Raw genomic sequence first — 17530 nt, 5'->3', positions numbered from 1 at the left:
TGAAATGTGTACTTACATGACATAATCAAAGTACAGAAGCAGCAGATAAAATTGAAACTGGCTTGACAGTGCATGATATGCTGCTTGCTGCTACTTAAGTAGTACTCAAGTAGTAAAACAAAGGTCCTTGCTGCTTGTTCCTCATTCCAAAGTAGAAAATACTTCAAATGTACAAAAATTACCATTTCCGTGACTTGATCTCACTATAAAAAGAGTAGATAAATGCCAAACTGGCTTGACAGTGCATGATATGCTGCTTGTGGCTACTTGGTTAGTATAAAAAAAACACCAAAAACATGTTGAAATGTGTACTTACATGACATGATCAAAGTACAGAAGCAGCAGATAAAATTGAGACTGGCTTGACAGTGCATGATATGCTACTGCTGCTACTTAACAAGTAGTAAAATAAAGGCAGTGTGGTTTGACAGTGCATGATATGCTGCTTGTTCCTCATTCCAAAGTAGAAAAAAACTTCAAATGTACAAATATCACCACTTCGGTGACTTGATCTCACTATAGAAAGAGTAGATAAATCCCGAACTGGCTTGACAGTGCATGATATGCTGCTTGTGGCTACTTGGTTAGTATAAAAAAACACCAAAAACATGTTGAAATGTGTACTTACATGACATGATCAAAGTACAGAAGCAGCAGATAAAATTGAAACTGGCTTGACAGTGCATGATATGCTGCTTGTGGCTACTTGGTTAATATAAAAATACACCAAAAACATGTCGAAATGTGTACTTACATGACATGATCAAAGTCCAGAAGCAGCAGATAAAATTGAGACTGGCTTGACAGTGCATGATATGCTGCCTGATGCTGCTTAAAAACAGTAAAATACCCCAAATGTGCAAATATACGTGTTATTAAAAATAAAAAAAGACTGGATAAAGGTTGGACTGGCTTGACAGTGCATGATATGCTACTTTCTAGTTTCAAGTTTCTTGGGAAAATATCTGTTATTTGCACTTCCATGACGTATCCGCATGCATATTCCACCTTGGAAAACTAGGATAAAGAGTATGCGCTCCTGTCCAACTACATATTTTATGCGATTATTACCTGCAATGCATACTAATGACTGCATCGTTAGAGTATAGATCATTAAGTGGAATATTCATAGGTACTGAATATGTAATAAGGTGTGTTTTAATACGGGTTGGAGTGATCATCTTACTTCTGCGGGGATCTCTGCAGTCAACTTTTTTGCTGAAGACTGTTTCTCGGTGTGTCGTCTTTGAGTCTTTTAAGGTGTGTGTTGATGACTGTCTAACACACATACACACACACACACACATACACACACACACACGGAGAAATAAGCAGCTTTACCAAAAGAATAGCCATGTTTGCTCCATTTCAACCTTAATCTGTGAATAATGTTTATCAGCGTCGGGTGAAGCTAAAAAAGACAGCAGCAGATAAAAAAAAAAAAAATCCAGGACGTTGCCCTAGTTGTTATCATTGTGGGGGGGTGGGGGGTGTGGAAGAAGCCGCTATCTGCTGCCACAGCGGATGGATTCTTCCGGAATCACAATGCTTCCGTATCGCTGACAGTCGACCCGTTTTTTTTTTCACTCAGCCCGCCTGAAAAGCAGACGCGCTAATCAGATGCTAGCACCCACAAAGACAAATTAGCATCAGCTCGGCCGCAATAATAAAATGTAGCATTTAGCGGCGACTTTATCCACGCTTCGACTTGTCCACATCCCAACCAGAAAGGAGTGGCTGCACGGTGGACGAGTGGTTAGCACGCAGGCCTCACAGCTAGGAGACCCGAGTTCAATTCCACCCTGGATAAAAATGTTTGTGAAATGGCAAAAATTGTTCATGAAATGCATGAAAATGTGTTTTTTCTTTGGAAAACACATTCTCAGATATTTGTGCAGCGTTTTTCTGTCCTTGTTAGACCCAGTTTGTGCTGCTCTCTGAAGGGAGTAGTTAACAGCATGGTAAGAGATTTTAGTTTTAGTTTAGATTTTTAGATGGCTTTTCTAAAATGGAAAATGTGTTTTTCTTTGGAAAACTAAGAATTTTCCAAGTGATCCCAAACTTTTGAGCGGTACTGTAATTTCACAACAAAAATTAAAAAGCAAAAATTGAAAATTCTGCAGTTATTATTGTACAAATGACAACTTTGTAATATTATAATGGGAAAAATAACATTTTTCAAACACAATTTTTAGTAGCAGCTGCACGGCGGGGGAGTGGTTAGCACGCAGGCCTCACAGCTAGGAGACCCGAGTTCAATTCCACGGATAAAAATGTTTGTAAAATGGCAAAAATTGTTCGTGAAATGCATGAAAATGTGTTTTTTCTTTGGAAAACACATTCTCAGATATTTGTGCAGCGTTTTTCTGTCCTTGTTAGACCCAGTTTGCTTTTCTAATCATGTATTAGCCTAGATCCTTCTTTTGAAAATCATCTGATTCATTTTCATTGTTTGTGAAATGTATAAAAAAAATGTTTGTGACATGGAAAAAATTTTTTTTTGTGAAATGCATGAAAATTTGTTTTTCTTTGGAAAACTAAGAAATTTCCAAGTGATCCCAAACTTTTGAGCGGTGTATAGCTAAATCCCAAATAAACAGTTGAACAGTAGTTGTTAGCATCAGGAGAGCTGAGGTGAAAAAACAGGATGTGTCCTACAAAAAAAAAAAAATGTCCTGGAAAACCAGGACGTTTGGTCACCCCCACTAAAATGAGCCCCCCTAATGTTACTCAGTTGGAGGAAGCGTCCGCCTGCTAAACATGTCGGAGAAGAAAAAGTAGGACACCTCCCACTCGGAAGTGACTGTTGACAAAGCGAAGGAAACGCAACGTGAATACATGGCCGCCACACCTCCATTGTGCCTCCTGACCTTGACGTTTGTGCAACGTAGCGGTTAGCATGTACAGTAAGTGGTAGCGGGATGAGTGTGGGCTTGCTGATGAAAAGTTGCTTTGTTGTCCACAATCTCTACAAGTACAAGGACACACACACATGTACACGTGTACACACACACACACACACACACACAATGTTTCACACTGTGTTGCTTCTGAGCTTTTCTTATTTGATGAAAAAGCAAATTTCTGGAGATCCATCCATCCAATAAAGAAAACATATTTTATTTTTTATAATAATAATAAATTGTTTTATTATTAATACAAATAATTGTATTATATTATATAATAATAATAACTAATTGTTTTATTATTATTAATACAAATAATTGTATTATATGATATAATGTTAATAATAATAATAAATAATTACATCATAATTTCATAATAATAATAATAATAAATTGTTTTATTATTACTAATAAAAATTCTATAATATTAATAATAAATAATAATAAATTCTATATATTTATATTATTATTATTATTATTATTATTATTATTATTATTATTAATTACATCCCTTCTTGAGTACCATGTTCATTAAAAACATCCATTGTTGCTCTTATCCATCCATATTATAAATAAAAAATATTTTATTTTTATATTTTTTCATTATTATTAATACAAATAATTGTATTATATATAATAATAAAAAATTGTTTTATTATTATTAATACAAATAATTGTATTATATATATAATAATAATAAATTGTTTTATTATTAATACAAATAATTGTATTATATAATGCTAAAAAATAATAACAATAAAAAGTTTTATTAATAATAATAAATAATTATATCATTAGTTTATAATAATAATCATAACAATAATAAATTGCTTTATTATTATTAATACAAATAATTCTATAATAATAAATTGTTTTATTATTATTAATATAAATAATTCTATTATTATTTTATTATTATTATTATTAATGCACTTTACATCCCTTCTTGAGTACCATGTTCATTAAAAACATCCAGGTCATTATTGTTGCTCTTATCCATCCATATTATAAATAAAAAATATTTTATTTTTATGATAATATTTTTTATTATTACTAATACAAATAATTGTATTATATTATATTATAATAATAATAATACATTGTTTTATTATTATTAATACAAATAATTGTATTATTATATAATGTTGAAAATAATAATAATAATACAAGTTTTATTAATAATAATAAATAATTATATTATTAGTTTATAATAATAATCATAACAATAATAAATTGTTTTATTATTATTAATACAAATAATTCTATTATTATTTTATTATTATTATTATTAATACACTTTACATCCATGTTCATTAAAAACATCCAGGTCATTATTGTTGCTATTATTTGTATTATTAGTGCGAAGGATATTCATTTTCACGTCCACGGTCATGATTTTCCTTTTCTTTGGCGCACTGTGCAAGTCCTAATATCTTTGTTGAGCACGTGTGCAACAAAATACAGCATATTAATATTCCATATGAACAATAAACAGCATGATTTCATACTTCCACTCTCTAAAAGTGAAAAACAGTATCTTCTCGTCGGGGGTAAGAAGCCTGATTTATTGCGTCCGTCAACTTTCTCATCCGTGTCTTTTGTCCACAAACAACAACAACTATTCTTCTTTCTCTCCAAGGACGCCATGTCAACATTCAGACAAAAGGAAAAGACGCAACACCTCCATGAATTTAGCGTCTCCGTGTGTAACAACGTCTGTGCATCATCCACCTATCAAACTCTCCCAGCCCCAGGAAATTGGTTTTCAAGCACTCTTTTCAGTTCTTTTTTTTTTTTTTTTTTTTTTCCAAAAGGATGTGATGAAAAAGTTCTTTTAGACACACAAAAGCTGGCTGGAGAAGCAGGTGATATCTGATAAATTATTAAAATGATACTCCTTTATAAGAAGGAATAATATGTACATACAGTACATGAGCAGGGTTAAAAACATGCTGGTACTTGATGTAGCTGATGTATGCCATCCGGAATGACTGGGATTTACTACCCTAACTGATGGGATTATAGCGCCATCTGGTGGCCACATACTACAGCTGCACTTGGATCCTTGGACCAAAATGTGTGCAATAATAATAATAATAATAATAATAATAAAAAAAGGCTGATTGGAGAGCAAGTAATATTTTTATGTTTTATAATTACAATGTGGTGCTGGTCTTAAAATGATACGATTATGGTATATTTTGTAGTATTTTAGTATTTGTACTTTGCAGTCTAACATTTGGATTGTAAAAATTTCATAATAAGACTAAAATTGAAAGTGTCAATGCTATTTATGCTTAATGTTTCAACTTTACTAAAATGTTATTTTCATAATATTTCAAAATATTGCAATGTTATTCTTGCAACATTACTGCCTTTGCCAGTTTTACATTTTTTTGTTTTGTTTGTTTTCTTGTAAAATTATATTTACAGAATTTATTTCCTACCCGAAACAGCGGTGAGCCGCATGTTGGACACCACTGCAATAAGTAATAATAATATACGTGATCAAGAAAAAGAACAATTTATTCCACCTCAGAAAATACCTGTCAATATTCATATTTTTTAGGGGGGGGGGGCAGAAAAGAAGGGAGGGGGGGGGGGGGCGTTCATCTCAGGAGGAAAAATAATAAAAAAAATAATAATAAAGATCCCATACAGCCAACACACTAAAAAAAATCACATTTCCTGACAGCTGTTTTTTTCCGTAGATATCAAAAAGGCGCCCGTGTTTTTCCCATCTCAGCGCTAACTTTTTTTGAATATCGGGAATTCTAGAAAAATCGATATCGCGGTTGCTAATTATCCTCAATCTTCCTTCCTGGCTGACGAAGCCGATTGTGCACGTGGACGCTTTTGTCAGTGGCAGCTTGGAAAAAAAAAAAAAAAAATCTTCAAAACGGGATCAAAAGCTGTTTGTCGTTGTCGGAACGCTGACGTTGTGCAACGTTGACGGGACGCCGAAGGGAAGTCGGCGTCGCTTTTTTTTTTTTTTTTAAACGACTTTAACGAGGATCTGGGAACGCTAACCGCTTTGTTGGAGGCCACTTTGGAGTGGACTTTAAACTTGAGCAGTAAAGAAGAGAAGATAAGTGTGGATGGGAGTGGTGCTGTTGCCGTAGCAACCAGGATGCTGGTAACCAATCACGGGAAAGCATCCTTAAAATTCCACACACACACACAGTGCTTCCAGGATGCAAACAATTGTACAATCTTCCCCAAAACCCAAAAAAAAAAAAAAAAAATTCACATTAAATGTGCTTCCAGTTCATCATCATCATCATCATCATCATCATCATCATCATCATCATCGTCACCTTCAGGCACTTCCTGTCCTCATCTTCAATAGAAGCGCTTGTTCCGTTCCTGCCTCTTCTGGAACACCACCGCCCCCACCACCCCGCACACCACGATGCCCAGCAGGGCGCACAGCAGCAGCAGGAAGACCTTCCATCCCGTAAGCGGTGTGCCACGGAAATTTCCCGTCGGATCGTCGATGTTGTCTGCGGAGTGGGGAAAAAAAGCCACGTCGGTCGCCTTGTTTGGAAAAACTTTCAATCCCGGCGAGGGAGGGGGGTTGCCGAGCGGATTAGAAGTACTGGCGGCGCACCTTTGGGCGACTTGAGGAGGCCAACGCTGGGCTCGATCTTGGTCCAGTCCAGGCTCTCCTCCTCGGGCGTGTGTTCCACCATCAGCTGGTAGAGCTTCATGGAGATGATGTCGTGGTTGTCTGCAACGTCATCGTTTGTTCCCGTAGTTTTACACCATTTTTTTTCTCCCAAGATTTTGACATTCATGGAATATTACTGCAGATTTTTCATTTTTGGGGGGGTTGTTTTTTTTTCTAAATTCTTCCTATATCATTATTATTATTATTATTATTATTATTATTATTATTATTTTTACAATGTGTTGCAGGACAATAAAAAGTATGGAAAAAGTATGAATCCAGCAGAGGGTGCTGTTTCACACATCAGTTCAGGCAACATCTTCCAGCAGGAAGACGCTTTGACAAGACATGGTGTTGTTACTTATTATTATTATATATATTATATATATTATAGCAGGGGTCTCAAACACGCTGACACTAGTTTGAGGCCCCCCGCCTTGACATGAAAATGTAATGTTAGCGCGGCCCGCGCAAGTTTGATATGGATGCTGTATGGCAGGGGTCTCAAACACGCGGCCCGCGGGCCAAATGTGGCCCGCAGGACACCAGTTTGAGGCCCCCCGCCTTGATATGAAAGTTTAATGTTAGTGCGGCCCGCGCAAGTTTGATATGGATGCTGTATGGCAGGGGTCTCAAACATGCGGCCCGCGGGCCAAATGTGGCCCGCAGGACACCAGTTTGAGGCCCCCCCGCCTTGATATGAAAGTTTAATGTCAGCGCGGCCCGCGCAAGTTTGATATGGATGCTGTATGGTGGGGGTCTCAAACATGCGGCCCGCGGGCCAAATGTGGCCCGCAGGACACTAGTTTGAGGCCCCCCGCCTTGATATGAAAGTTTAGTGTCAGTGCAGCCGGCGCAAATTTGATATGGATGCTGTATGGCAGGGGTCTCAAACATGCGGCCCGCGGGCCAAATGTGGCCCGCAGGACACCAGTTTGAGGCCCCTGCCTTGATATGAAAGTTTAACGTTAGTGCGGCCCGAGCAAGTTTGATATGGATGCTGTATGGCAGGGGTCTCAAACATGCGGCCCGCGGGCCAAATGTGGCCCGCAGGACACTAGTTTGAGGCCCCCCGCCTTGATATGAAAGTTTAGTGTCAGTGCGGCTCGCGCAAGTTTGATATGGATGCTGTGTGGCAGGGGTCTCAAACATGCGGCCCGCGGGCCAAATGTGGCCCGCAGGACACCAGTTTGAGGCCCCTGCCTTGATATGAAAGTTTAACGTTAGTGCGGCCCGAGCAAGTTTGATATGGATGCTGTATGGCAGGGGTCTCAAACATGCGGCCCGCGGGCCAAATGTGGCTGCTGTATGGTATCATGTACCCAGAAAAGCAATCGACGCCAAATTGTTGTCACACACCTGAGAGATCACCCGTGGCCGCCGATGCGCCGAAATAATACCCCGTCGGCAGACGAACGCCTCCGATGTCGATACACTCCTTCCACTCGTTCTTGTCGTCCACATCCAGCATCACCTGCAGGAGCGGCGACATCGCGTCAAGGAAAAGGGGGCGGGACTTGACACGTTCGATGTGATACGGTCATACATACGGTCAGTCGTCCTTTAGAGTAGCGGATGGCGAGGTAGGTGTCGCTGTCTCTGTTGCGGATCTCGGCCGAGCAGCCGCCCAGCTCCGACGAGCGGCCGTCTTTGCCGTGGTCGTAGCTCAGCGAGCCGTTGTTCACCATGGCCGACACGTACGGGAAGGAACGCTGAGGGGGGGGGGGGGGACAGGAAGGAGGACGGTGAAATGAAAAAAGATGAGCGGTGATGACGCCCGGGTGAAATTTCAAAGGAAAAAAAAAACGAGCGTTCCCAGGTGACATGCAAGCCTGACCCCTGGTGGCTGTAGGCGGTACTGGGATGGGAAGTGCCGGGAACGTCACATTGGAAGGAAATTCCAAAACTGGATGAAAATGGAAGGAGCTGTTGATTTCTTATTGGTCATAAGGCTTCTATTCAATTCCTGACCTTTGCTACTTGCTAATTCTTCCTTGTTTGATTCCCTGCACGGCGCTAAAGTGGTTAGCGCACAGACCTCAAAGCTAAAAGACCAGGGTTCAATTCCACTATGTGTGGAGTTAGGTTAGGTACATCCAAGGTTGGCTGCTAGGTTATAATTAGCGGCTACAAATTGTCCATAGGTATGAATGTGAGTGTGAATGGTTGTTTGTCTATATGTGCCCTGTGATTGGCTGGCTGGCGACCAGTCCAGGGTGTACCCCGCCTCTCGCCCTGAAGACAGCTGGGATAGGCTCCAGCACCCTCACAACAGTATCACTCGGATACTGTGAACATCCAGCAGCAACACAACATTTTTGGCATGAGTACTATTTTGAACCAGAGCTGCGCAGCGGACGAGTGGTTAGCACAGAGGCTTCACGGCTAGAAGACCCAAGTTCAATTCCACCCTCGGCCATGTCTATGTGGAGTTTGCATGTTCTCCCCGTGCATGTGTGGGTTTTCTCCGGGTATTCCGGTTTCCTCCCACATTCCAAAAACATGCTAGGTTAATTAGCGACTCCAAATTGTCCATAGGTATGAATGTGAGTGTGAATGGTTGTTTGTCTATATGTGCTGGGATAGGCTCCAGCACGGTAGACAATGAATGAATTAGCACTGTTCCTGTTTCCTGGCTTTATTATCCTTTTTTGATCTCCATTATGCTTTTTCTTGAGCTTTTTTTGTGTGTATTCCCTGTCAGGGTTCATGACTGACAATTGAGCGACAACGTGTCGAGTTTCCGTCAAAACGTGACAAAATGAAGAGAATGTTGACAACAAACGATGGATATCCAACACCTGCGTTTACGCTTCATGACAAACATGGCGGCTCCATGGCAACATGCTCAGACGCTTCACAGCATGCTGCTTTCACGGGACAAAAAAAAATTATATTTAAAAAAAAAAAAAAAAAAAAAAATTTAAATCCCTGTCGGCATGCTGACCACAGAGAGCCGAATCGGCACTCACGTCAGCCGAGTCGTCATTAGAGTACGTATCGATAAAAACAGCCAGGCCGTGGAAGAGCGCGTTGTCGGAGAAGACGGGCCCTGCGGAGAAAAGGAGGCGGGGTCAGTGGCGAGGGCGGCACGCTGCCGACACTTACGTCCATGCCGTGCAGGTCGTTGCGGAAGGTGTCCAAAAAAACAGCCAGGCCCAGAAACCGATCCTGGCTTCCGAACACGGTGCCTAGGGGTGGAGGCAGAGACTTCAGGGACACTTCAGGGACAATGGTGAAAATACAATCTCTCGACTAGAAACACATGTGAAGGCAACCGCAATGTACCCCCACTGGACATCTCCTGCGTTGTGGCACACATGTGGTTGACAGTGAAGGTGCGCCACCTAGTGGAGAAGGTGCTGAATGACACGTGATAAATACAACATAAACCGGAACCCACGTAAACAAAATTCCACTGGAACAGTTTCATCAAAGTTTAATTCCGGAATACATTATTCTGAATTTACTGCTCTCGTAAAGTTTAATCGAAACTTACCAGCATGTACTTTGTCTTTCGTGTACCAGAGAGCGATGCCGTCGCCGTGGAGATTCTTCTTGCCGAGTCCGTGGACTTTGAAGTGGACGTGCATCTCCCAGTCTTTGAGGTAACAAGGCTGCGCCATGCAACAAAAGGCTCGATGAGAACGTCGACATATGAATGGTACAAGCTATTCTTAAGTCACAGGGGAGTAAACTGAGTAAATTTGTTCACTTCCTGCTTTCCTAATATAGTTGATTTTTTTTTTAATTTTTTTTTATTTTTACTACTATTTTTTTTATTTGTACTCCGTTTTTTTTGTTGTTTTTGTTTTTTGTTTAATTTTTTATTTATTTTTTATTTTATTTTTACTACTATTTTTATTTATTTTTATTTGTACTCCGGTTTCCTCCCACATACCAAAAACATGCTATGTTAATTGGTAATGATAATGCTTTTATTTCATTTGAACATGCATCAGATTACAATTGAACGCATCACATAATCAGTTCACAGTTCCACATGTCCAAAAGGAGTAGGAAGAAGCAAAGCTTAATAAATCCTACCCCTCCATCTGGTACTTTTACAATCAGTAACTGTTACATTTGTTCACTTCCTGCTTTCCTAATATAGTTGATTTTTTTTACTACTATTTTGTCACTATAGTGATATGTATAGCACATCATGAAGAGTCTTGAACCATATTGACAGTTACTATGGTAACCATTATGTCATTGTATGGTCATATCACCTCGTACTTCGGTACGTGACAAAAATAAAATAAAAAAAAAATTTAAAACATACAAAAATAATTAAACTATATTAGGAAAGCAGGAAGTGAACAAATGTAACATATGTACAGCACATCATGACTGGTTCAAGACTCTTCATGATGTGCTATTTTCACTTTTATTGTTTGACCAACAAACGTACATTGAAAGAAGTCAAGGTGCCTAGTTAAAATTTGAGTATACAAGTATTACAATTCATTTTTTCTTTTGTATATCATTTAAATACACTGATTTACAGCATTTTTGGTGACTTTTCAAGGCCAAAACAAAGCTAGAATGACACAACCGTCAACTTTTGTGGCTCACAAAGTAATCCGATGCAGCAAAAACACAAGAGTATAATCTTCTCACCACTGTATTCCATATGGATCCCTGCTTGCTCCTCTCATCTGGGGTGAGTCTCACATACGAGCTGGTCACCAAGGTGCTTCCAGAGAAGTCCCACTGGCTGGACGGGCTGGTGCCCACTCCTGGAACACAACAAACAAATAAAAGCGTGACACATTGAACATGTCAAATATGACATAATTTGTATTACGGTCTTCATATTTAACATTGTATTGTTCCTATTCGAATAAACATAACCAGATCAAGTCACTCAGATGTTTATTATCTCAGTAATACACATATTGCACGAAAATATTGCTTTTTTTGTCTTTGAGCTCAGGGTGTGATTTTATTGCAACATAAAACTGTGAGCTTCAAACATGATGCTGCGAATAACAACAAAGTGGCTTTCAACAACGCTATGCGCTATTACGCTTCCATATTATCCACTTAATTAATAATACTGCAACCAAGTATATGGGAGATAAATTAAAAACACATTTAAAGTACAGCCTAAAGTAGCTTATTGATATAAACAAATTGAGCAGTTACCTTGGTATGGTTTCATTAACGAGTGCTCTCTTTTTAAATGTTCCGCGTTTCCGTCCGTAATGTCGCTACACGCCAGTCGAAAAGTGAATATAATAAGGAAACACGCGTAGCCGCGAAACATTTTAAAACTCTTCATTTTTGTGGTAAATGTCCGCAAGAAACTCTTCAAAATAAGTCACTTGCTGACTCCAGTAACTAGTCTGTCCGTGTACTATTATCTTCCGGTAGGAAACTACAACCACCACAAAACAGCCCACGATCCTAAGCTTTTGCTTAATTTAACATATGAACATAAGATATTAATTCGTATTTTTATGCTTCTAAAACCGCAATATAATACGGAATTTTTAGATCTCAATATATAGATTAAAATTCAAAGTTTACGAATAATTTATCATGAAACGAGATGTGATGTTTTCACGTTTCTGAACGGAACAGAATTTTGACACGCATGCTACGTAGGCCAATCAGAGACACGCACATCGCAAATTAAGCCAATGGGGGATGACTTGTAGTTCAAACGTAATCCACTAGATGGCAATAAATACGAGGTTAACAAACACAGTGGTACCAACTGCAAGTAGTCACACTGTAATATAATTTAAATAAATTAAATTTATATCATAATTATGAGTAACACACATAATTGTAAAGTTATAAAATTTTTCAAGAAAAAAAATGTACATCAGCGTTGTCATATAGGTGAAAAAGCCTATCCTATTTTTTTTAATTTTCCAGATATGTCAACTTAATTCTTAAATAATGTTTGTAAATTTTCTTTTGGTAATATTATGACTTAATTCTCATAATATTATAATATCCTTATAATATCATCATAATTATGATATGTTATAATTAATAGTAATATATAATAACTATATAAAATATTATATTATTATAATATTATAATCTCATAATATATATTTTATTATATCTATATATTTTTTCTTACTGTATATGCATTTAATAATAATCAAGTACTCTCCCAAATGTATACAGTGCTGTGAATTTTTTTTAAATTTTATAGATTTTTTTGTTTGTCACACTTAAATGTTTCAGATCATCAAATTACTTAAAATTTTTATTTTATTTTTTTATATTTTTTAATTTTTACTAGTTTTGGGCCACCCTTAGCAGCAACAACTGCAATCAAGCGTTTGTGATAACTTGCAATGAGTCTCTTAGCGGTCTGTGGAGGACCGGCCAAAACTGTTCCATGTTTTTGCTATTTGTGGATAACGGCTCTCGCTGTGGTTTGCTGGAGCCCCAAAACTTTTTCACACAGGGTTTTGATTTTTTTTTTCTCTTTTTGTAAAAAAAAAAATTCATTTAAAAACTGAATTTTATGTTCAGTTGTGTTGTCATTGAGTAATATTTACATTTATTTGATGATATGAAACATGAAAGTGTGACAAACATGCAAAAGAAAACCCAAAAAACAGCTCTCGCTGTGGTTTGCTGGAGCCCCAAAACTTTTTCACACAGGGTTTTGATTTTTTTTTTCTTTTTGTAAAAAAAAATTCATTTAAAAACTGAATTTTATGTTCAGTTGTGTTGTCATTGAGTAATATTTACATTTATTTGATGATATGAAACATAAAAGTGTGACAAACGTGCAAAAAAACAAACAAAAAAAAAATCCTGAAGGGGGCAGGCACTTTTTCACACTGTGGGAAATACTTCATAAAGTTCTCCCAGGACATTTTTCTACCTCGGTCTTTGCCAGAGACACTCCATAAATGTCAGTCTGAGTCCATTTTGTGGCTCACCACTTTTCCCCCGAACCGCAACAACGCAGCCTGATCATGATTTTTATTGCTTTGCGAGCAAGATTTGAAGATTTAAGCCAGGGCTTAACTGTGAAGGCATTTCTAAAAGGTTAGCTACGACTCATCCGACGTCTCTGTTTGTGCGTGTTTATGCAACAATGCTAAAAAAAAACGAAAATACCAACTCAGTCGGGTTGATGTCATGTCGAAAAAGAGATAAAAAGCTTCACTTTTAATGAGCACACTGCAAGTAAAAGGTTAAAGGGTTTTTTTTTTATAGTGACCCCCCCGCCCCCCCTGAGCAGGAGGGCATGTTGCCGTGTCCAAAGTCAGTGAGGCTCACCGCCATCTGGATTCATCCGCCCCACATCAGAGGTCGGCCATCTGACGCCACTTAGACAGATGCGCAAACGAGAGGAGGAACCCGAACGACATGTTTGGGTCATTTTCTCGCTGCTGCACAGCAGGCATTGGTGGCCTGGGGGGGCGTGGGGGATGGGGGGGGTGCAGACGCCAGCTTGTGTCTGGACGGGCATGAATTTAATCACGCAGCCACTGGGGGCGAAACGACGGCAGCGTCCTTTCGGGATCAACCTCGGAAGTCGTACGGTGGAAGGATAAGGCGTGGTTACCTGGGGGCGACTCATCAATGTAGGACTCGATTGCAGTACAATAAGATCATTTAAAATGTCAAAATTGTTTTATGAAATTGGTTACTATTTTAATATTATTATTCCGTGGTAGAGGTGACAAATGATGTACGATTAAATTATATTCAAACAAAAAATGTAAACAATAATAATCATTAAAATAAATGAAAATAATAATTTTAATAATCATACAAATAATAATATTATAATATTATGGTAATATTATTATTTAAAATAATATTCAAATTATTATTATTATTATTATTATTATTATTATTATTATTATTATTATTATTATTATTCATTTTCTACCGCTTCTACTCACAAGGGTCGAAGGAGTAAAAAATGTCAATAATGAAATAATAATCATTAAAATAAATGAAAAGTAATCATTTTAATAATAATACAAATAAAATAATATTTTAAATAATATTCATAATAATAATAATGGTGTTGAATGAGGTGATGGAGCCTATCCCAGCCGTCTTTATAATAATAATAATTATTATTATAATAATAATAATTATTATTAATAATAATCATAATTATTATAATAATAATAATTATTATTATTATTATTAATAATAATAATAATAAAATAATAATGATTATTATTATTATTATTGTTCGTTCATTTTCTACCGCTTATCCTCACGAGGGTCGAAGGAGTAAAAAAATGTAAATAATTAAATAATAATCATTAAAATAAATAAAATGATAATTTTAATAATAATACAAATAAAATAATATTTTACATAATATTCAAAATAATAATAATAATAATAATAATAATAATAAGGGTGTCGAAGGAGGTGCTGGAGCCCATCCCAGCTGTCTTTATAATAATAATAATAAAATATTAATTATTAATATTATTATTTATTATAATAATAATAATTATTATTATTATTACCATGTATTATTATTATATTATATATATATACATATTAAATTATATGATATATTTTTATTATATATCATTATATATAATAATAATAATAATAATTATTATTATTATTATTATTATTATTATTATTGCGGCACATACATTACCACAAATGTACCAAATCATGTGAGTCAAGCGCAAATCTAACAAATAAGAAATACACATTATGTGTATGTTGATACTAGCAGTTACCATAGCAACTGTACTGGGGCGTGCTGCTTTTAAAGACCGTATGTGTTAGCAATACGTGTTACTATCATGTACTAATTGTACAAATGTACAAACATATTCATTTATTGCAAGTATTTTGCGTGCAGGTAATTAATAGAAGGTTTTAATTGCGGGCTAATTAGAGCATCCATGTGTGTAAACGATGTCAGCGACATGGAAAATCTCCTCGGGCCTGATATCGATAAGATGCCAATCAATGGCGAGTATCGAGCAGTGGATTAGGCGGTCATGGCTTTCTAAGTCCGTTTCCATCTTTGGTTGTTTTCATCTTGAGACAAGAAATCATCCCAATTATCTTCCCGTGCCGTCTGGGATTATGTGGATTTTCACTCAGATTCCCAAATAAAATTATTTCATAAATCCGTCTCACGGCGTCACTCCAGCCAGCCTCCAGAGTCCGGGACAATTTCATGAACCCTTTAACTTTCATCATCAAAATTATTATCATCATCATCATCACGTTGCCTGGAGGTTTAGGAAATGAAAATGAATGTGATATGAAATAATAATCCCTCATATATTAGCTGTTGTCGTTTTTGCTGTGTGCACTTAAGTACGTACACTTAGTCTTTTAAGTACATACTGTGTGTGTGTTCACTCGTATTCGGATGTTGCGTTCAAAACGCGCTCGGACCGCGCTCGGACCGCGCTCGGACCGCGCTCGAACCACACTCGGACTGCGAACTGCGCTGCCGTTTCAACCAATCAGAAGTCCTTGCCGTGTTGCATTCAAGCTGTGTCAAAGCGTCCGACCAACCAGCGTTTCTTCAGGGACGTCGCCTCCATTATCTGTCTGCTGCGCCGTCTTCGCTGTGTGCACTTAAGTACGTACACTTAGTCTTTTAAGTACATACTGTGTGTGTGTTCACTCGTATTCGGATGTTGCGTTCAAAACGCGCTCGAACCGCGCTCGGACCGCGCTCGGACCGTGCTCGAACCGCGCTTGAACCGCGCTCGAACCGTGCTCGAACCGCGCTCGAACCGCGCTCGAACCGCGAACTGCGCTGCCGTTTCAACCAATCAGAAGTCCTTGCCGTGTTGCATTCAAGCTGTGTCAAAGCGTCCGACCAACCAGCGTTTCTTCAGGGACGTCGCCTCCATTATCTGTCTGCTGCGCCGTCTTCGCTGTGTGCACTTAAGTACGTACACTTAGTCTTTCAAGTACATACTGTGTGAGTGTTCACTCGTATTCGGATGTTGCGTTCAAAACGCGCTCGAACGGCGCTCGGACCGCGCTCGAACGGCGCTCGAACCGCGCTCGAACCGCGCTCGAACCGCGCTCGGACCGCGCTCGAACCGCGCTCAGACCGTGCTCAGACCGCGCTCAGACCGCGCTCGGACAGCGCTCGAACCGCGCTCGGACTGCGCTCGGACCGCGCTCGAACCGCGCTCGTACACTTAGTACGTACACTTAGTCTTTTAAGTACATACTGTGTGTGTGTTCACTCGTATTCGGATGTTGCGTTCAAACCGCGCTCGGACCGCGCTCGAACCGCGCTCGGACCGCGCTCGAACCGCGCTCCGACCGCGCTCGAACCGCGCTCAAACCGCGCTCAAACCGCGCTCGGACCGCGCTCGAACCGCGCTCGAACCGCGCTCGAACCGCGCTCGAACCGCGCTCAAACCGCGCTCAAACCGCGCTCAAACCGCGCTCGGACCGCGCTCGAACCGCGCTCAAACCGCGCTCAAACCGCGCTCAAACCGCGCTCGAACCGCGCTCGAACCGCGCTCAAACCGCGCTCAAACCGCGCTCGAACCGCGCTCGAACCACGCTCGAACCGCGCTCGAACCGCGCTGCCGTTTCAACCAATCAGAAGCCTGAAGAAAGCCTCCTTGCGTCCTTGCCGTGTTGCATTCAAGCTGTGTCAAAGCGTCCGACCTACCAGCGCTTCTTCAGGGACGTCGCCTCCATTATCTGTCCGCTGCTCCCCGTTGCTAAGCAACTTCAAATTGGACAATGTTAAGTTAAAATGTTGTGTTTGTTTGGTTTTTATCCTCACAAAAGGTGACCCACAATTTGGGATTTTATACGTTCGGACAATCGGGACAAAAAAAATGATCCAGATTTTTTTTTTTTGCTGTGAAAGGAAGCTCATTATTTCTTTGGCAGCGTTCGCTGGAGGCGACAAAAAGTTCGAAAAAACAGACATCAGGAAGTACAGGATGTCCCTTTAGTTTGGGGGGGTCATTGACAACAATATCAATAA

The 17530-nt window shown here is 38.9% G+C and overlaps 1 protein-coding gene across 2 annotated transcripts; it reads right to left on the bottom strand.

The window, feature by feature from the left end:
- Nucleotides 1-5780: 5780 nt before the first annotated feature.
- On the bottom strand, nt 5781-11955 carry lman2 (lectin, mannose-binding 2). 2 transcript variants are annotated; one of them, XM_058064731.2, is made up of 8 exons: nt 11728-11955; nt 11200-11318; nt 10076-10193; nt 9685-9767; nt 8127-8288; nt 7936-8050; nt 6517-6636; nt 5781-6409 (listed from the first exon to the last, which is right to left on the bottom strand). In XM_058064731.2, exons 1-8 carry the CDS (start codon nt 11861-11863, stop codon nt 6249-6251), a joined length of 1014 nt encoding a protein of 337 aa, XP_057920714.2. In that variant the 5' UTR covers nt 11864-11955; the 3' UTR covers nt 5781-6248. The 2 variants fall into 2 exon arrangements, with proteins under 2 accessions (XP_057920714.2, XP_057920715.2); XM_058064732.2 differs by lacking the exon at nt 9685-9767 and adding an exon at nt 9549-9628.
- Nucleotides 11956-17530: the final 5575 nt, after the last annotated feature.

This window comes from Doryrhamphus excisus, linkage group LG23, assembly GCF_037039965.1.
Source record: "Doryrhamphus excisus strain RoL-2023G ecotype Guam linkage group LG23, RoL_Dexc_Guam_v1.1, whole genome shotgun sequence".
Taxonomy (NCBI): domain Eukaryota; kingdom Metazoa; phylum Chordata; class Actinopteri; order Syngnathiformes; family Syngnathidae; genus Doryrhamphus; species Doryrhamphus excisus.
Note: the sequence above shows the minus strand (reverse complement) of the source record. Positions and strands in the feature narration are given on the sequence as shown.